Source organism: Alternaria incomplexa (genome assembly GCF_024043165.1).
Source record: "Alternaria incomplexa strain BMP 0042 chromosome Unknown scaffold_11, whole genome shotgun sequence".
Taxonomy (NCBI): Eukaryota; Fungi; Ascomycota; class Dothideomycetes; order Pleosporales; family Pleosporaceae; genus Alternaria; species Alternaria incomplexa.
The window spans coordinates 128,561-148,465 of NW_026249860.1; the positions used below are offsets into that span (position 1 = coordinate 128,561).

The following is a 19,905-nucleotide window of genomic DNA, read 5'->3' on the forward strand; positions in this document are numbered from 1 at the left end:
AACTTGATATGCACTTGCGTGATGTTGTACTATCGTCGGGGTGAATGGAAACAACAAAGACAGGGCAGTGACGATGTTGCAATGAATTGTGGCCAGGGTTGCATCGATGTGACGAGGGGTCCAGCGGAGCGACTGCCGTGTGACATGTGAGGCGATGACGCGCTTTGAACTTCGGCTCGGGACCAGCCATTTGAAACATGCACCTGCCCAGTCGCTCCTAGACACTTACAAACCACGCCGAGCACCACCAGTAAACCTCTCGCGACGTCCAAAAGCATTTCAATACGATAAGACGGCTGCCTGACGCTCTCACTATTCTCAACCGTCTTCCGCAGCCCCAAGTCGCCCAAGACATAATGCGCTTCGCCATCTTCTCCTTCCTCGTTGCGTTCCTCGCTGCCTTCGTCATGGCCAGCGCACCCCACCGCTCCGTCATCATCAGCTGGCCCAACGACACACCCGACGACATTGTCGAGCAGAGCAAGGAGGCTATCCGACAGGCCAAGGGTACGAGGCATGCGATACCGGTAGAGGACATGTGCTAACATAATATCAGGCGTCATTACCCACGAGTACAACATCATCAAGGGCTTTGCTGCCACCGCCCCCGCTGCCGCTCTCGACATGGTGTCGACTTTGAGCGACGTGTACAAGTGCGAAATCGAGGAGGATGGCATCGTTACCACGCAGAACAACAAGGAGTAGGCCGGATCGGGAAGGAAGAGGGCAACAAATTGGAAGGAATGACCCTTTATTTAATTGCGCTCATGATTATACGACTGGAGTCTGGAGTCTACTCTTGGATCGGACAGGGTGGAGTTGGACGAGAATGTCAACTAGACAATTCATCAGTATTCTAATTTCTGTAGAGCATATACAACCCATCCTCAACATTGACTGTGATAAACACAGCAAATTCATTAGCCCTACGTATCACCATTGCAGATTGTTGCTACGCCAGAGAGTGCTGTGATCACCGTAGGGTAGGATGGAGGAACCCTGCAGCGGCTCTTTCCCCGCGGGTGTGGCCTGCCCGTGCACGTCGTCTCAGAACAGCGGCGGCTTTATGCGCGTCATGTTCCGTCTGTCAAAAGGCAATTAGGGAATGTCAGGCTGATGCCCCTCACTCGACGCCCATCGCACGACTCTACGCCTCGCTACACACCGATTCAAGACGTCGCCGCGGGCATGTGCTGCATTCCGGCTTAGCGTTCGGGCTCCCAACCTCACCGACGCGCGCGACACGTCCTCGAGCAAGGACTCAGCCTGTGCATGGTGGAGCACGTACACTTCACCGCAAAACCACAGACATCGAGATGCATGACTGTTATTCACTCTACTCGCACCGCATAACAGCATTGACAGACCGACACGCGGGTACCAGGCCCCGCGACACTCCACCATGGACGACTTCAAGCCCGAGCTGCTCAAGGCTCTCCTCGACTGGGTACGTCTCCACGTGCCGCCTCCTACACGTCCGAGTGGACTAGCTGACCTTCGCGTCTAGGTCAACACCTTCGACCTCCCTCACAGAATCACGTCGCTGAGCCAGCTCGAAGACGGCCAAATACTGTGGCAGATCCTCGCCGACATCGACGCCGACTACTTCAACGAGTCTCTCCCAAATTTCGAAGAGAACCACCGCCGCCAATCAGACAATTGGATACCGCGATGGCAGAACCTCAAATACATCGAACGCACAACCTCGACCTACATACGCGAAGAATGCGAGCAGCTGCCCGTGCTCACCAAGCGCATGATACCAGACCTCAAGGCAGGCGCGAGGGATGGATCGACAATGCTGGTTGCAAAGCTCACCATGGCTGTGCTACTGGCCGCATGCTTCTCGCCGCGCAGCAACCAGCGCATGCTGCAGGTTATGCCCAAGCTGGGCCAGAAGACGGCCGAGACGATAGCCGAAGCCATACAAGAGATGCAGGCCTTGGACCAACGCATGTCGGAACTAGGCGTCGATGCCGAGCTGACTTCAGAGCCAGTTCTCTCAGGGTATAGAACGCCCACACGAGCAATATCGGGCCAGCCACCTCCGGCAGGCAACGAGTTGGAGCAGGAGGCACAGCTGTTCGAGGCGAACAAGGACAGGCAAGCACTCAAGGCGCAAGTTGGAAAACTACTCGAGGAGCTCAAGACCTCACGAGAACGCATATCCAAGCTCGAAGAGGAAGTCGCAGAAGCGACTGCCTATCTCGATGTTCGGGCGGGCCAGGCACAACGCGCTCAATCCGACGATGTCGAAAACCTACGGAACGACTTGCTGCGCGACAGACAGTACATCGACCAGCTCGAACAAGACCTCGCACATACGAGAGAAATCATGGAAAGCCAGAAGCGACGCCTCGATCGGCTAGAGGGCGAGGAAGGATCCAAACAGGACTTGCGAGATCAGCTGCAAGTCGTCAAGGCAGAACGCGACGAGCTGAGCCAAAAGGCCAAGGCGAACGAGAACCTGAAGAAGAAGATCGAATCTCTCACCAAGGAAACCAAACAACTGGAGACGCTACGCGAAGACTACCAACAAGCTCGTGAACGGTTAGCTCAGCTCGAAGGCGTCGAGGAGCGCATCGATATCCTGCAGAACATCATCAAAGAGAATGGTCAGACGCTTGCCAACGGAGAGCAGGCCATCTTTGAAGAAAAGGGCAAGCGCACCCGAATCGAGCATGAGAACCTCCTCCTTATGAAGCAGTTGGAGCAGACTCGCGAACTACAATACAAAGCAGAAGATGCCAAACAAGAGCTTGAAGAACGGATACGAGAACTAGAATCATCCAATCATGCTGATCGTGGCGGAAGCCTGGAAGACGAGCTTGAGCAAGACGAGAACGCCAATCAAGATACCGACACGAAGCCCGCGTCTGATGGGCGGGTGAGCGCAGATGCGATTGCTCTACAACAACGGGTCGATATCTTGAACGTCCGTTTGAAGTCGCTAGAAAGCGAAACACTCAAGCAGATGCAGGAGAATTTGGGTCTACGGTCTGATATGATGACAGAGAAGGATGAGAACAGCCAGAAGTAAGTGACAGCTTCATATGGATCGGGCATTACTAATTACATGTCCGCAGACCATTTCTGGAACAGAACGAAAAGCTACAGACTGCTCAAACCGAGCTGGAAGAACTTCGTCGCCGGTTACGAGAACAAGACCTGCAAATGGCGGAACTTCGCAACGAACTCAACAGGAGTATGTATTCCGATTCATCTTTGTGATTGTGCTAACTCTGCTAGAATCTGACATCGACGACGATACGCGCACAGCTGCTGTCCAAAAGGAACACGAGCGCCTACTGGTACTGCAAGAGAGGACCAACGACAGACTACGGGAGCTCGAAGTTGCGAACGCGGAGAAGCAGGGTCTCTTACGAGCAGCGTTGCTCGATCGCCAAAACCTACCGCCAGAGCTTCTTGAGCTCAAGAGAGTCGAAACGATACGAGAGATGCGTGAACGGATAGAGTCTGTCATCAAGGCCCCAGCAGAAGTACAACCACAAGTGCTAGATACCACAAGTTCGGAGATCGCCGAGACTGTGCTATCCTCCGAAGCAGCTCTGGACAAAGCAAAGAAGGTAAGTAACAAGCAGATCTCTCACAGCAAGTCGCCTTCTCCCGCGTTCGACGCAGCGGTTTCGGCAATGAAGAAACATCAGCTTGAACCTTCGTTCACTGCGGCTACTCTTGTCTCGCCGGCTTCGCCAAATCGATCCCATCTCGGAAAGGATAAGTCGCTATCGGACATGTCTACTTCAACAGCTGGGACGGGGCAAACTACATGGGGCCGCATGGCGCAGCTAGTCTCGCCAAAGCGGAGGACCAAGTCGACCATGGGCGGCACCGAGTACTACACGATGCAATCGTCGAATGACTGTGCGGCAAGTTTGTCCTTGGCCTGGCTGCCAGAGTATACTTATTCATCCGACTTCCTCTCCTTTTTCATACCCTGTACTCATCTCCTCGCGCCCATGCTAACCCGCAACCGCAGGACCTCCAAGATCAACTCACAACCAACAGCACACTTCGCGAGCAACTCGAGCTCGCAAAGAAGGAGACGTCAGAGAAGGGCTCGGTATGTCGCGTTCCCTCCCTCTCCAGAACAGCGACGTGGCAACCTTGGATATGGTAGTAACAAGTGCTCCAACAAACAGGTGGAACTCCAACAAGAAGTCGAAAACCTGCGCCGCGAAAACGCACTGGTCAAGTCCATGTGGTACGACATGAACCAGCGTCTCCTCAGCAACACCGTCATCCTGCAAAGACGCAGCGAAGCACCCAAAGGCTGGCTCGGAAAACAAAGAGCCGCTGTCGGCGGCTCCAGCGTCTTAGTACGTTAGCTCCCCTCTTCCTGTAAACACGTTTTTTTGTGTATGTATTTCCAAGGGCTGACTGGGTATAGGGCCGGAGGTAGCCGGAGCCGTGACCTCATCGCCTTCTCTGCGGCCGACGCCCTCGTCGGTGGGCAACAGCTACGCAGCAGCTGGCTCGTCGGATGGCGTGCTCGTTTCTTTTCTCTTCATTACGCATTTTGTAGGGCCGCGGAATCGGGTTTGGTTCAGCATAGCGCAGGTTTGGTGGCATTTGTATTGCGTGAGGATGTATAGACGTATTGTCTTTTGTCACTTATACCCCCTTTTATTCCTTTGCAGTAGTTTGTAGAGAATCAAATATACTAGATCAAATGGACGGCTGAGCGTTTGGGTGTTGTTGTTGAGATGTCAAGTAAAGAGCGTCATGTCATTGAGGGAATAGATACATGTACATTGGTATTTAGAATGAAAAAGGGTTCAAGCAACATTGAGAAACGGTGCGTTTGGTGGATGACGGCGGTATGGACATGGATTATGAAGACGTTATCCGACAGAAGCGATACACTAGGTAAACCCAACACACAAACAACATCGAGAGTGTGCCGTTGCATTAGCCTCCTCCTCCCACTTCGTCACTACGCTTATCTCCCATTCACATTCCCCATCCTCACACATCAAATTCTCCACACCATCGCCTTCCATCCTCCAATCTCCTACCAACCTAAATCAACAGGTCAACTCCGCACACTCAGTACTCAGCCAGCCTCAACCTCCTCCCGATATTCCTGCGTATAACGTCGCGCTCGACGGGTTCGTTCTGCGCTCGATTCGCATTGAGTGCCTGACGAAGCATTCCCGCATCGAAGAAGCCATCTATAGCCGGAGCAAAAAAGTAAGAATCAGCGATCAATGAAACAGTGAAAAACGAGAAACGATGTATGGGGGAAATCAAGGTAGTGTGTTGGTGCTGATGATGAAGTCTCGTGTGCGCATGCCACTTATACCGCTCAATCGCATCAATAATGTAGGAAAGCAAAGAAGAAAACTTCTCTAATGAGGAAAGAGGAGAACAAACAAAACGCTAAGAAGAGTAAAAAATCGGTTTCCTCGCCGCAACAGGCGCTTTCCTCGCTTTCACCGTTTTAACAACCGGAATAGGTTTACGCGGCGAGCTTTGCAAAACAGGCGTCATGGGTTTGAAAGGCGGGGAATGAGGAGGCGTAGGCGGTAAACCGCCCACAGTAGGAAAAGGCTGAGAAGAAGAAGGCAAAGAGGAACAAGAAGCATAGCTCGAGACTTCATCGAGGGAAAGAAGGGAAGGAGGGGAAGGGGGAGCCCTACATCCACCGAGACCATCGTCGTCATCGTCATCTACTATACTCTCTGCAGGCGTTTGTTGTTTTCCACCATCTCCTAGAATGATTCTGCCTCTGCTCTTGAGACGGGTGGCGAGGGGTCTGTCTTCCGCTTCGCGGGCGCGGGTCGCGGTTTTATCAGCCGAAGTACCGCGGCGCTTGATCTGGCGGAGGAGTTTGCGGATCTCCAAGAAGTAGGATTCCAGCGCGTCGATGTAGCGCGAGGTTTGGCGGTGCTTGGATGACGCGCAGATGGATATGCTGCCGTCTTTTATGATGTAGCCTATGCCGAAGCCGTCGGCGGACGTGGGACCGAAACCGAATTGGCGGAGTGAGGGGTTGCCGCAGTTGGAGGTCGAGAGGATGGTTTGGTTGATCTTGTCCCAGCCGTTGTCGGCGAAGAGGGCGGGCATCGAGTGCTGCATTGGTGCTGGGGGTGGCGAACTCGATATGGAGTCGTTCTCTGAGAGGACTGAGTTGCGGTTCGGTGAACCTACGCCTGATGCGTCGGCGCTGGATGGTCGTGTGGAGTCCCAGCCGTCACTGCTCGCTGTGTCGTTTGACTCGTCAATGGCACGCTGCCAGATGCAGTACAAAGCGTAGAGGTGTCGGTCAGGACCTTGGGCTTTGGAACATATTTTTGTGTTTTCGGTGTGCTTCTGGCACGCCTTTCGGAGTGCTTCGATCTTCTGTGATGCTGGGTTCTCGCCCCAGAACGTCGTGAGAAAGTCAACCGATTCTTCTGTTACCGAGCGGATGGCTTCCGTACGTCCGTGGTAGTAGATCTTGGTCATAGCGGGTTCGTATACGCATTCTATCCGTCCGTATAGACCGTAGTACGCTGCCTGGAAAGCCATTTGAACAAAAGCATCGGGTGAGAAACCCATCGAAGTCATGAAGTTCTTGCCATAGTGCGGGAACTCCAGAGTCGCAAACTCATTCTGCTGAATGAGATCGGCCAGACGTGTCTCGGCGAAACGAAGTGCTGTGCTGAGTTCAGGAAGCATGTCCCATTCGAGCTTGTGGGGAGTTGTCTGTACGTCGCCAAAGCTGTCTGGATCGCGCTTGGCAGGATCAGGACTCGATGAAGCCCAAAGACTCGGCGCACTGCCGTTGATAGTTCGCGCGAATCGGAGAATGGTGTCGGTATATACATCGGAAGCAAATCGAAGTACAGTATGACCATCAACACCGGTATGCTCGAAGTTGATGCCCGCACTTCCGTTCTTGCAAACGATGATCTGAAGCTTGTCATACCAGCGGTTTGTGCATGTTCCCACCTGGACACCGCGCTCAATTTTACTCGTACCGCAAAGCATGTTCATGCACAGGTCGGCACCCGTCTGCGGCTCGGTGTAGTCCAGGCAGAGGATAAATAATGCTGAATCAACAATGTTGAGGCAGTCAGAGTTGTTCGAGCCCTCTTCCCTGTGCAGCACGTCACGGAGACCAGCCCAGACCTTTCGGTTCTCTGTACTCAGCACACCCAGAGCTCCTTTGGCCGCATCTTGAATTGGTACTTCCTGCGCGTCATCGACAATGACTTGAAGATTGAGAGCAATGTCCTTCTCCGTCATGATCAGATCGTGGTTGTCATCCAGAACGTCGAACCAGTAGAACTGGCCATAACACATGACGACCACGTGCTTCGAAGTTGGGTCTTGACCGATCTGACATCCATGCTCAGTGGGTATCCTGGCAGTACCGAACAGCCTTGAGTATTGGTACATGCACAGTGGCTGACCACGGATGGTGTCAGGCGGTAGTTCCTCGCGACGGACAGCTCTTACAAACGACAGTGCCGAGACGACTAATGAGGCTGCGCGAGTGACTTGGTTGTTGCGAGCCGGGGTGGGATCATCCTCCAGTAAGAAGAATGGATTTAGATTAAGTACCACCGGGTTATCGAAGTTCAGATATGAATCATACCCTAACGATAGGTCAGCCTATGATACACGGATATAGACACACTTTCAACTGTCGATCCTGAAATGCCTCAAATATAGCTCATTCTGTGAACTGTCAAGATACTTACAGAACTGCTCGATGTAGTTGTTCTTCCCAGAAGCATACTTCTTCAGCTTCTCCTGCAGCACAGGTCCATCACTCTTGAGGAAGTCCTCTACTGAGTGAACCGTATCGCTGTGTTCCTTCGGAGACTGCAAGGGTTTGAGCGCGGCAATGTATTTCTTGCACGAACTGTCGAGCTCTGGGATAGGAAGCTTTGGTAGACTGTCTTCGTGTGCGAAGGTGATGCCTGGTCTTGAGTTGGGGTTGGTATGGCTTGCTAGTGGTGCTTGTGCCTCTGAGGAGTAAGACTGGGTACTCTGTTTCGCGGACTCAGCCGAACGGGTGGTGCCGTTGCCTTCTGAGCCAGACATCTTTGATGCCTTATCAAGTGTATCCTCAAGGGACGACGGTTGGGTGAAAGTGCGGACTGCCATGGCGCGTGTCAGTTAGGCGTATAGGGGTGAGATGGAGGTGGCAATGTTGAGATGCCGCAGAGCACTTCGATAGAAGTAGTGACAGTCCTGAAGACAGTAGGCCGGCATGGGTACTCAAAGTTCGCAAAGAGCATCAAGGTACTTGGGGAAGGGAAGACTCTTATAAGAGTCAAGACGAATGGCGAAAGTAGAATTAGGGCGGGTCCACATGGCGACTTCGCATGTGAAACGCGCGATAGGCTTCGTAATAAAAGAGACAGGCGATGCAAGATGCCGCCCAGGTAGCCGACCGCTGACCCGGAACGTGACCCGGAGCATGGCAGACCAGAGAGGTGAATGACCCGATGTTCTAAGCCAACGAAACGCCCATGCAAGGAGAATGCAACTTACACAGTAGCGTCGAGCTCTAAATGAGCTGCGGATAGTCTGGCGGAATTTGTCCAGATGTGGAGAGTAATCGAAACTGCTGTAGTCAAAGTAACTCTGTTGCGCAACGACTTACTGTACTCCAATGGGCCTCTTGGGCTCTCGACGATGCAGCAGGACCAGGATAAAGGACCGGAAAAGGTGTGCCGCGGATCGAAGCACAGCAAATGTCAGAGAGACTCGGTCGTGAGGATACGGTAGGCGCGTAAGGCTGCCCCGAGGTGTACTAGTGGGCCTGTTAGAAATCAGCTATCTACGTTACGGACGAGTGGAAGCGTCGGCGATAGCGCGAACTTATAAAGGGCACGCACCGTCGCGTAGGCAGTCCGGTTAATCGGAGAAAATGTACCTGGGCAGCTTTAGGAGAGGCACGGCAATGGGTGCAGGGCACGATAGCAGGATGGCACTATGGTCTATGGCTACTTGGATCACACTGCGCTCTACTCTACGCACGGCAACCTGAGGTGTCGATGTCTGGGCTCCGTCTTGGGCGGACTGGGATTGGAGAGTGGCTGAGATATGCCAACGTGTGGAGAAGCGGGGGATCCAGGTGTGACGTAGGTCACGGACCATAGGAGAAACGGAACCCCCACCACGCTGTCGTGAATAGACTAGTCGACTAGCGGCCAAGAGCTTCTCGAACAGTCGCGAGCAGCTTTCATCACGCGTAGTCAGTCATCCCGTCCGCCTCCAACGCTCCGCCCGCCGTGACATTTGACCGAAAAGGCGAGTCCGGAACGAGAGTCGCGCGTGCCATCCGCAGAGCCGCGCAAATGCGACACCTCTCTGGCTCATGACGGATCTGCTGCAGGTGCTGCCTGACTTTGACGCGAAACCTTACACCCACCTGCTGCCCTCGCTCGACAAGGCCCTCATCACCGCCAATGACCTGCTCACCCTCGACGCCGCCGATGTCGCCAAACGCGCCCAGCTGCCTGCCGGTGAGCTGAGGAAGCTCGCTGATGCCGTGATAGCAGCTCTGCATCTCCAGCTTGGCTTCGGCGGAGAGGAAGCTGCCGTCGGCAATTCCTTCCTTTCCGCTTCGGGCATCCCGGATGCCCCGAACGATGGTTGGACTTGCATAAGCACCTTGGATGAAGAGTTGGACGCTGCCTTGGGTGGAGGCATACCGCGTGGCTATCTGGTAGAGATTACCGGGGAGAGGTGCGGCAATCTGATGAGCTCGTACTAGACATTGTACTGACTACTTCCAGTGGTGCCGGTAAAACCCAATTCCTCTTAACCCTGCTGCTGGCTTCACAACTGCCGCCTCCCAAAGGGCTCGCCAAGTCAGTAGTTTACATATCTACCGAGGCAACACTATCTACAAAGCGCCTCGCCCAGCTGCTCTCCTCCCACCCGGCCCTCGCTTCACTACCTGCCGACGAAAAGCCCTCACTGTCGCGTGTCCTGAGCATACAAACCCCAGATCTCGAATCCCAAGAGCACATACTACGATACCAGCTACCCGTAGCGATCAGAAAGCATGGCGTGGGCCTCGTCATCCTGGACTCTGTCGCTGCCAACTACCGCGCCGAGTTCGAGAAGCAAGGCGCCAGCAATGGGGCAGCGGCCATGGCAAGAAGAGGAACCCAGCTTGTACAGCTAGGTGCCCTACTCCGGGAACTCGCCCGCACAGAAGGCATAACCGTTGTCGTAGCCAATCAAGTCGCCGACCGCTTCACGAAAGCGCCGTCTGCGCCGTCCTCAAACGCAGCATCGCGGACAACATCTACCAACAGCCAAGGCAATCAGAGCGCAAGTCAGGGAACAGACCACGACTATGCCACTAATCCAGCCTCACAGCCAGCCGAAACCATCGTTCTCTCCGCAGACCCTCTCGCTCTCGACCACCAACAACGCTGGTTCACCGGCTGGGGCGACTCGCAATACGAACAGGCGCACGTCCAAAAGACACCCTCGCTAGGACTTGTCTGGACAAACCAACTCGCGTGCCGCATTGCCCTGAAGAAGATACCCGTCCTTTCTGGTAGCAGACCGCTCATACACACTGTAAACGGCCAAGACCAATGGAATGAGCAAGAGGAGAGCCACATCTCAAAGTGGCGACGCTGGTTCAAGGTCGTATTCGCGCCGTGGGCTCCGCCGTCAGAGGGGAGGGGCGTCGAGTTTGAGATAACAGAGAGTGGGATAAGGCATGTAGTTAAGCCAGAGAAGAAATGAAAAACACAATATATACACACATCATCAGCACTTGTCAAGACATGACCTCGGACTCAGAGTAGACTCAGATTACATCATGACATTGATTTTCTTCCAGAAAGATTCTAAACTTTATACCGCCCCTAGGAACACCTTCGCTAGCCCGGTCGTAGAGAAACCCCTAATGCATGCGTCCGCCTGGTATCCATGATCCCTAGATACCCCAAAGTTTATAGAAAGAAGAAACATGTTGTTACAAAAAGACCAAGACGTCACTCTGCCTCGAGCAAAAAGGTCCTCGTTGCCATTGAGCACAAAGAGAGGCGAATCGAAAGGTGAAGGCGCTTAGTCGGTGATCCTCCAGCTGTCGAACCACTTGAGGTGTTTCCACTGGCTGCTGGGTCCGACCATACCGAAGGAGATGGCCCTGAAGAGTACGTACAGGCCGATGATGATGGCGTACAGAACGGCGAAGATGGCCCATTGTACCTGCTTGCTGAGCTTTCTTGTGGTGAAGTCGAGGCAGAAGCCCATGACGATGATGGCGAACCACAGCGCAGGGTAGTAGTGGTGCACGTAGGTGACACGACCCATAGCGACGAATGGTGCGTAGTGAAGGGCCCAGCCGATGATGGGGTAGATACCTGCGTAGTGGATCTGGTCGATCTCTGATTGCTTGAGATCGTTGTATCCGCGTTGCCAGCGAACCAGGTAGAAGACGACGAGAAGACCGAAAATGCCTAGCGAAGCGGTGCTGCCCCAGTAGACGAAGGGGTTGCCGAGGAGGAAGTACTTGACGACTGTGATTTTGTTAGTGGAATATCTAAGGTGATGGGAGAAGGGTGCTTACTGTCGTCGTTCCAGCCGCACATGCGGAGACCGACGTGCAGGATGGGCCATTGCCAGAAGCTGGATGCGAGATCGTCTTGCTTGTCAGGGTCGGGAACAAGCGCGTTGTTGGATGTCATCATGGCAACGTTGAGATGGATAAAGTCCTGGAAGAAGGGTGACTTGTAGTCGCCAGGGTTGCCCGGGGGTAGTCTCTCGTTGGTGTGGCTCTCGATGTTCCAGTGGGTGTAGACGTCGCGGGGGTTGTTCTTCTTGACGCAACTTGTCTCAATCTGCTTGAACCCCCATTGAGGTAGGTTGACATTGCCAGCGCGGAGGTAGCAGCCCAGATCCTTGTGCTTCAGACGGAAGGCAGTAGTGAGCGTTCGGAGCTTGGAGTAATCCCTCGAAGCAGCGTCACGAACAACTTCAACAACCCAGTGGTCCTTGGTGTCACCGACGGTTGTGTTGCCGTAGCAGGAAACTTCCCAATCGCTCTTTGTAACGGGGGCGGCGACTTGGTGCGAGTGGAGGTTGCGGCCGGTCTGGGCGTGGATGAGACGGATAACGTCACCGTTTCCAGGGTAGCGGAGCTCCTCATCGGGCTTGTAATCGACTTCGTGGCGGTTGGGGTAGAAGAACCAGTCGTTGTTGGCATCCTTGTGGTGGTAGCAAGTGATCTGTTGCTGTTGGGAGCCTTCAGGGTAGGTCTGTACGTGAGAGTGAAGCAGTCCACCTCCGTATCCCATGTTCTTCAGAGTCGTGCGAGAGCCGTATGCGATCTCAAGAGGGCTGTTCTTGCCGACCTCGGTTCCTCGCAGGTTAGCCTGGAACAGAGAGCTCATTTGTGCGTCGCCGGGACCGCTGTTCTCGAGAATGATGAAGTGGAGGTAGAAGGAGAACATGTAGACGGCGAGGGGAATGAGAATCAGGCCGAAGACTCGGAAAGCGACGTGGGTGACTAGCTCAACCTGTACACATTAGTCTAGTTTGCTGTGACAGTGCATTTCACGTACTTTGGGCATCTTTAGGTCTCCAAACTTGTGCCAAAGGTCCTCAATGGTGTACAATCCGACCAAGGCAGTAACGAAGAATCCAACCCACTTGACACTGCATACGCAACCAATGGAAACTCCAGTGAGCATCAGCCAGAGACCCCACTCAGGAGAGAATGGGTCATGTTGCTGACGGTGGAACTTGGACCAGCAGAAGACGGTGGTGAAGGTGAAGCAGAGGAGCATAGAATCGAGAAGGATGAAACGGCTGATGGTGGTGTACGAGTTCTCACAGAGTACAGCCAGCGTGACGAACCATACAACCGGACGGCGGAAGTTCAGCTCCTTGGCGGTAAAGTATGCCAGCGGAACGCAGACAGCGCCAAAAGCAGAGTTGAAGAGACGCATGAAGGTGTAGTCCAGCTCGGGAGGGTAGGTCTCTCCAGACTTGAATTCAAACGAGCCATTGTATCCAGCGAGGTATCCAGATAGACCAACGAGCATCTTTCCGAGCGGTGGGTGGACATCGAAGTAGAACTCGCGCTTGAGGTAGTGTGAACCGAACTTGCCAAAGCTGCACCGAGTCAGAACTAGCCATGTACGTCTTGGATCCGGTATACTTACTGGGCTTCATCCCAGGTGACGATTGGCGATAGGCCAATCTTGTACATGCGCGTGAAGAAGGCGAAGAAGGTGAAAATCAGAGGGGCCCAAATGAACTCGTATTCGTCGAGGAAGGAGATGATGTTGAAAGGCTGCGGTCTGGTTAGCGAAAGGTCCCTGCAGCCACCAGAATATTGACAGCTCTGATGCCACTTTGCAAGACGGCGTACCTTGTCCTTGGATTTCTCCTTCTCTTGTACTTGTGCAGCGACTGGCGCGGAGGCCTGTGATTGTGCGGCTACATTTCTCCTCCGCAGCTCTTCCGCCTGTGCATCGGCGCCTGTGGTGCGCGCAGTTGATGCCATGGTGATGGAAATCGGCGCTCTGGTCGACCGCAGATGTTGTTTGCCGAGTTGTCCAGAAAGGCGGAAGGGATTCGTGGCTTGAGGCTGGATTTGGTGGTGAACGGGTAGTCGGTACCACGAAGCTTGCGCGACTACGCGGTGCAGCCTGGTCTAAAGCGACTCGAGAGAAAGGCAATCAATTAAAAGTGGCCGTGGGCCGTAGAAGAAAACCTCAAACAAGTGAGAGCATGGGAAGGAAGCTCGCAGGGAAGGAGCAATGCAAGAAAGTCGTGCGCTGCGGGATCGAGGAGGTGGGCTACCTGTTCCCGAATTAGACTTACGAGCAAAGGAAGCTAGAGCCCGGCCGCCGCATCAGGGCACGGAGAAGCGACACCTGTTCACATCTATCACGTGAAACCCACAATTCCATTCACCTGGCCCCAATCGTTCCGTCGCACTGGTAATCCGATGTGCAGCCGGCTAGGACGGGGAGGGGCACTAGGTCGATGCACGTCACCAAAGCTTCACCACGGTAGCTTTCTGCACAAAAGATAGTGGTTCCGTCTCCCTTGGAAGACGTATTTCTCTAGCCTACTCAACACATGTAACAAACGCCTCAAAAAATGCTACGCGCACTCTATCAACCCAAGAACAACGCTCGATAAGCCATTGGCTCGTGAATATTGGAACATGCGCATCGCTTGTCGAGATGGCGCAGATATATGTAGGAAATGCGGAATTGTCGATGTGTACACCGCGTGTACTCTAGTCCTCGTCCTGTCCAACTTGCTTGTACTTTCCGCTCGTACTGTCACCCTCGCCGTTACCCTTTGTCCTCTTAACCATGTTGCTGATCCAGCCACCGATGCCTTCACCGTTCTCGGTGTCCGCCTTGGCCATGTCCTTATTGCCGCTCTCGATGTCAGGAGGGTCGATGTTGAGTCCAGGAATGGCCTCGTCTTGCGCGCGGCGTCCGCGGATGTCGAGCGATGGAACAGGAGAGCCACGGCCTTCTCCGCTGAAAAGTGATTCGGCTTGCGCCAGGGTCTCCGGAGTGGGCATGACCGAGGTAGCGTCTCCGAACAGGGAGTTCATGTCTTCCAGGCGAACGTTGGCAGTTTCTGGGTAGATGAAATATACTGAGTCTTGTTAGTAAATGGCTCAGCCCAAATGTCAGCCAAAACCTACCGATTACGAAACTGGCAGCGCAGAAGAATGCGTGGATGAGGTACAACCGCCACTGGATGTGCTCCTGCAGGATCGGGGTCATCTCACCAACCAGCCAGTTGAAAGCCCAGTTGGTCGCAGTACTCAGACTGGCACCCTTTGCACGAATGCTGAGGGGCAGGATCTCTGGTGGGTACAACCACGGAATAGGACCCCATGAGTATCCAAATGCGGCGTTGTAGATCATGACGAATATGACGACCATGTTGGGTGTCCAAGAAGCTTGCAGGAACTGGAAGTAGGAAATGGCGGAGAGAGAGATCAGCATCATGAGGGCTCCAGAGAGCAGAATCTTCCGACGACCCAGCGAGTCCACAATGTACCATGGTGGAATGGTGGAAAGCAGGTATGTGATGGCGTTGATACCAGTCATGAGAATAGCTTGGCGACCGTACCAGCCAGCCTCTTCGAAGACGAGCGGTGCATAGTACGAGATGACGTTGATGCCGTTGAGTTGCGCGAGGGCTTGGGCGGACATGGCAATGAAGACGCGTTTGGAGTATCGCGTAAACATGTCTTTGTATGATCGTTCACCTTCTTGACGCTGGAGCAGGACGTTCATCTTGATCTCTCGGTATTCATCTCGTGCTTTGGGGTTGTGAATATCGCCCTTTCCGTACAAATTGGCAATAACTACAATACCCTCTTCGTCGTGATCGTTGTCCAAAAGCCATCTGTACGTGTCAGTGAAATGCTTGAATTAGGAGTGTATAGCAAACCTTGGAGATTCGCAGATAAGCAAGCTTCCTGCGGCCAGGAGAAGACCCATGATGCACTGCATGAAGAGCGGAACTCTCCACGACCAGTCGTTCTTGATGTATGTGCAGAAGTAGTCAACCCACACACTGACTGCGTAACCTGTGATGTTGCCAGTGAATTCAATGCAACCCATCTTTCCTCGGTTGTGGGGCGGCGAGATCTCGGACTGGTATACGGGTACGATGGTAGATAGCGATCCGACTCCCAGACCGGCGATGACTCTGCCGAGCAGCATCATGGGGATACCGGTAGCGAAGGTCTGGAGAGCGCCGCCGACGACGAAGATGAGGGAGCCGTACAAGATAGTCTTGCGTCTTCCGATCACATCACCGATACGGCCAACGACCAGCGAGGAGATAAAGGCACCAACTTCCAGGATAGCCACCATCGTACCGAGCTCGGCGGCGGAAGGCTGGTTGAAGTAGTCTTTGAAGTAGATGCCGCTGTGATACTATTAGACATGGCCTAGTACAGAGGGTGCGTAAGGGCGTACGTAATGATACCGGACATGACTCCCTGATCATAACCGAACAGGAACACGCCTAACGAGACGAAGACACTGGTGAAGTAGCTGCTGCTGTTAGCTCTGAGCTTCCTGTTGTGGCATCCGCTCTACCCACATCAGCTTCTTTCCGTGTAACCCGTGGATACGGGAGGGCCCATCGTTGGGTGCCATGATTCTAGCGAGTATCTTCTCAGCCTTTGAGATAGTGCGTGGTCCGGGGTCGGGGATCTCGATGTCTTCGAGTCGGAGTTGGTGGGCGCCCTTTTCGTGGAGGTCCTGAGATGCAAAGCGCGCTCGCTTTTGCTTTTGGCGTGGCCGCGACGGGTTGCCGGCTTCAAGGTTGATGCGGAGGGGGTCTTCTCGGTCGGCTAGCTGGTCGACGAGGTCACCAGTATCGCTCCAGACGGAGAGGTCCGAGTCGGACGATGGGGTGTCGAAGGAGGAGCGCGCGCTGTCCTTATCGTGGTCGTCGAGCAGATAAGCAGAGTCGTGGTCTCGGGGACGGGCCGAGCTCGAGAGGTTGTGGAGGGGGATGTTGGCAGGCCTCCTGGTGCTGTTGGAGTGGGACGGAATGGTGAAGGTCACAGGCTGTTGGGAGACAGCCCTCTTCTCCGAGAGATGGTGGTAGGAAGAACGAACGAGGCCAAAGGCGGCTGCTGGGGCACGTCACAGGGTCAAGCAGCCGAGACGAGGGATCTGGTAAGGCTAGCGCAAAGGCGGTGAGAACTCGGTCGCATTGGGCTACAATGGGGAAAAAGACAGTCACGACGATAGCGCCTGGTTGAGATCAGACGTCCACAGGTGCATGCGAACGTGTGAGCTCCCTTTTCGGGCTGCCTTGCCGTCATTTCTTGGCACCCATGTACACTCCTTCGCTGCTCGGTCCGACCATGTTGCGCATGGAGCCTGCTGGCGAGCGCGGCATCGTCTGCACGATGATGTACGCGCGCAGCAGAGGCTTTGTTTTTATCGCGGCTGTATCGCATCGAGTGACAGCCAGATGTACGGATCGCCATGTTCTCGCTACCACAATCCGATGCCGTTGACCGGAGGCTTGAGACGGAGGCTTGATAGCGGACATTAGATCCCGCGATGCAGCACACGACGTAGCCACGAGCTCTACACTACACCTACACTAGAGGTGCACCACCAGCTTTGCGCCATGTACGGGGCGGTGGAGGCGGGTCCCGAGGTCACGTTGGGGTCGTGGTGTCGACGATTGGAGCCCCGCGTGGAGACTGACTGCAAAGCGGAAAGATAGCCGCGATCAACTTCAGTGTTGCACAACTCATGCGGTGTAGAAAAGAACACCGACTAGTGGTAAAAACTCCATACAGATCACGAGACTCGATGCTATGTAAGGGAAGAAACGCAGGGCCACATGGCAGTCGTCGTGCGGAGAAGCAACATGGGCGGGCTCAGACGCGTTCTGTTCTTGCATCTTTCGCTTCGCACGTGAACGTGACAGCCCCGAAGTCTGCCGTCACTGGACGAGGTGAACACTAAGCAAAGAAACCGACATTGCTTTGCTGGAGACGCGACTTAGCTATACATATGACAGATCTCGACACGCTTTATATACCCAACGCGTTCGAGTGTTTGCAATCTCCCCAAAACGCTGTGGTGAAGCGACTATAATGCTAGCGTTAAACAAACATCAGTCAAATCCATCCTCGTCGATACAGTAGACGCCGGAGACCCTCCTGACGTTTGCAAGCTGGGGCCTCGCTTCCAGTGCGAAACACCTAACTTTTACGGCCCCAGGCACACACCGCTGGTGGGCAGAGGAGGTCTGCAGGTCGATCGTGCTGCTGTAGAGTTGAACAGCTGCAGGAAGGGCCTCGTCGCCAACGTCAAGCCATCAACTCAATTAATGAGCGCCCTTGTACCACCGGTAGAGTTGGGAGTTCTGCGTCATGCTGGTTATGACACGCCCAAGGCCCATGGCTTGCTCTGCCGCCAGATGCTCCGTGATCTGCGGCCCCTCGCTGCAAGGGGAAAGGCGCCGTGGGACTGATTGGCCCAGCAGACCCCAGTTTTGATTACCTGCCCAGATGTTTGTGTGGCAGCGTTCCTGTTTCTTGCTTCTGGCAGAGGCCTAAGAAGGTGTTTAACGCAATTGCCAGGCATCCCTTCACTGTAATCGACGTCGGACAACTCAATTGAAATTCAGCCTGCAGGGGGTTGGTTTAGCGCAGCACGCCCGCCCTGGTAACCAAACATTGAAAGCTCGCGGTCGGACCTGGCTCTCGCTCGGCGCGCCTGATTGGATTTGGCTGAAGACCTGCTTGGCTTCGTGCATTGTTTCGAGGAAGCTTCCCAGCGGCCCCAGCCACAGCGCATCATTACACCTCTCACCACCACGACCACGACTACGACCGCTCCACGATTCGCTTTCACGTCGCTTGCCCATCCGCGCCGACCGCCCTCTCTTATCTGTCGCAGTGCGCACAACCCGATAACGAGCGCTCCACATAAAACCGCAAGGCTGAGGCTCACCTGCAGCTCTTGCTGCCGAAACGAAAAGCATGTCTAGATACGGAAAGGTATGTCGACGACGACTGCACGCTGCGAGAAGAAAACTGACCATCTAGTTTGACGACTTCTGCCGCGACACAGGCTCGAACTGGAGCACATTACCTGTCTGCTATGTACGTTGCGTCCTACCACCCCTTTGCCCGTCCACCGCCCGCGAACGCGCCGCTAACCTCGTGTTTCACAGCTCTTCAACCCAGCTTCGACAAAAGACGATAACGGATGGCAAGATGGCTGCATTCTACAGGGCTTCCCCGTTGGTGGAGGTGAAAGACTGCACAATCTGGGTACGAGGCATATGCGCGCTTCAACGACATTCCGCTTACACACCTAGGCTCCATATTAATCTGCGGCATCGCAATCCTCGCCTCGCTGTTCCTGCTATGGAGATCGCAAAGAAAGAAGGCCGCTGTTGGGCGCAGAGAAATGCAGCTCTTCCTCCTCGGATACATCGTCATCTCCATCTGCGAGATCTTCACCATTGGCGGATTCCCCCTCAATTCCACTGTGCGCATTGTACGTACGCGATTCTACGTATCCACCTGCAGTATCTAATCTTTATACAGGTTTTTGTCGCTATCCACATCGCCGCAATCACCGCTACATCCTGGATCCTCATGCTCAACGGCGCCGTGGGTTACCAACTACTTGACGACGGCACGGCAGTCTCTATCGGTCTGCTCTTGATCTCGTCGATCGTAATCTTTATCGGTACCGGCTACATTGCCCTCGACACTGGACTCAGCTGGACGGGTTACTGGGACGAGACGCGCTTCCTGCCCAACCAGGCCTACGCGCTATACACCCTCTACCAGCTCGTTCCGTTGGTCTTCATCGTCATCTTCTTCCTCCTGGAAGCTTTCCTGGTGCTGCGTGTTCTCGGCGAGCGCAAGCCAATGCGTAAGGAATCGTCAATATTCTATCCAAAACATCACTAACTCCCTCCCAGTCTATCTCCTCGCAGCAGGCCTTCTATTCGCCATCGGTCAAATCTTCCAATATGTCATCAGCGTTCACATCTGCAACGGCACCGACGGAAAGATCAACGGAGGTCTATTCTCGACCCTCTTCACCCTCCTATCGGTAGTAATGATTTGGGTGTTCTGGTCGAGCATCACCGAAGACGACTGGCCCATGCCAACTGTCGCTGGCTCAGGCGCATATAATTAGGAACGAAGTGGTAATCTCGGGGGTGTACAGGCAACGGCGTAATGTTCTTATGATGGCTTTTGCCCGGCATAGCGTATACCATTTTGGGGCTCTTTGGACGCATTTGATGCGTCATGCTGAACTTGTGCTACGATATACATAATGTTTGCTGAATGGAATTACTTGATGTTCAGAAATTGTCTGCAAATGCGAAAACGTGAGGGCTGAGGCACGACTGACTGGGTATATT

General features: G+C 54.0%; 7 protein-coding genes across 7 annotated transcripts; 4 read left to right on the plus strand and 3 right to left on the minus strand.

The window, feature by feature from the left end:
• Positions 1–356: 356 nt before the first annotated feature.
• On the plus strand, positions 357–705 carry J4E90_007454 (uncharacterized protein; the record flags this gene model as incomplete). The annotated part of the gene is made up of 2 exons (XM_051436991.1): positions 357–507; positions 557–705. The coding sequence occupies 2 exons, from the start codon at positions 357–359 to the stop codon at positions 703–705; spliced, it is 300 nt and encodes a 99-aa protein (XP_051288737.1).
• A 697-nt stretch (positions 706–1,402) lies between these two features.
• J4E90_007455 (uncharacterized protein) lies at positions 1,403–4,423 on the plus strand (the record flags this gene model as incomplete). Its single annotated transcript, XM_051436992.1, has 7 exons — positions 1,403–1,447; positions 1,508–3,036; positions 3,087–3,205; positions 3,250–3,587; positions 4,001–4,084; positions 4,164–4,340; positions 4,412–4,423. The coding sequence occupies 7 exons, from the start codon at positions 1,403–1,405 to the stop codon at positions 4,421–4,423; spliced, it is 2,304 nt and encodes a 767-aa protein (XP_051288738.1).
• Positions 4,424–5,070: 647 nt separating this feature from the next.
• On the minus strand, positions 5,071–8,121 carry J4E90_007456 (uncharacterized protein; the record flags this gene model as incomplete). Its single annotated transcript, XM_051436993.1, has 3 exons — positions 5,071–5,195; positions 5,664–7,607; positions 7,713–8,121. 3 exons carry the CDS (start codon positions 8,119–8,121, stop codon positions 5,071–5,073), a joined length of 2,478 nt encoding a protein of 825 aa, XP_051288739.1.
• A 1,219-nt stretch (positions 8,122–9,340) lies between these two features.
• J4E90_007457 (uncharacterized protein) lies at positions 9,341–10,731 on the plus strand (the record flags this gene model as incomplete). Its single annotated transcript, XM_051436994.1, has 2 exons — positions 9,341–9,711; positions 9,762–10,731. The coding sequence occupies 2 exons, from the start codon at positions 9,341–9,343 to the stop codon at positions 10,729–10,731; spliced, it is 1,341 nt and encodes a 446-aa protein (XP_051288740.1).
• Positions 10,732–11,055: 324 nt separating this feature from the next.
• Positions 11,056–13,501, minus strand: J4E90_007458 (uncharacterized protein; the record flags this gene model as incomplete). Its single annotated transcript, XM_051436995.1, has 5 exons — positions 11,056–11,510; positions 11,561–12,509; positions 12,555–13,107; positions 13,158–13,288; positions 13,367–13,501. 5 exons carry the CDS (start codon positions 13,499–13,501, stop codon positions 11,056–11,058), a joined length of 2,223 nt encoding a protein of 740 aa, XP_051288741.1.
• A 744-nt stretch (positions 13,502–14,245) lies between these two features.
• On the minus strand, positions 14,246–16,708 carry J4E90_007459 (uncharacterized protein; the record flags this gene model as incomplete). The annotated part of the gene is made up of 6 exons (XM_051436996.1): positions 14,246–14,619; positions 14,669–15,381; positions 15,427–15,909; positions 15,960–16,037; positions 16,087–16,624; positions 16,699–16,708. 6 exons carry the CDS (start codon positions 16,706–16,708, stop codon positions 14,246–14,248), a joined length of 2,196 nt encoding a protein of 731 aa, XP_051288742.1.
• A 1,791-nt stretch (positions 16,709–18,499) lies between these two features.
• Positions 18,500–19,676, plus strand: J4E90_007460 (uncharacterized protein; the record flags this gene model as incomplete). Its single annotated transcript, XM_051436997.1, has 6 exons — positions 18,500–18,517; positions 18,566–18,622; positions 18,694–18,793; positions 18,841–19,022; positions 19,073–19,406; positions 19,456–19,676. 6 exons carry the CDS (start codon positions 18,500–18,502, stop codon positions 19,674–19,676), a joined length of 912 nt encoding a protein of 303 aa, XP_051288743.1.
• Between the last annotated feature and the right edge of the window lie 229 nt (positions 19,677–19,905).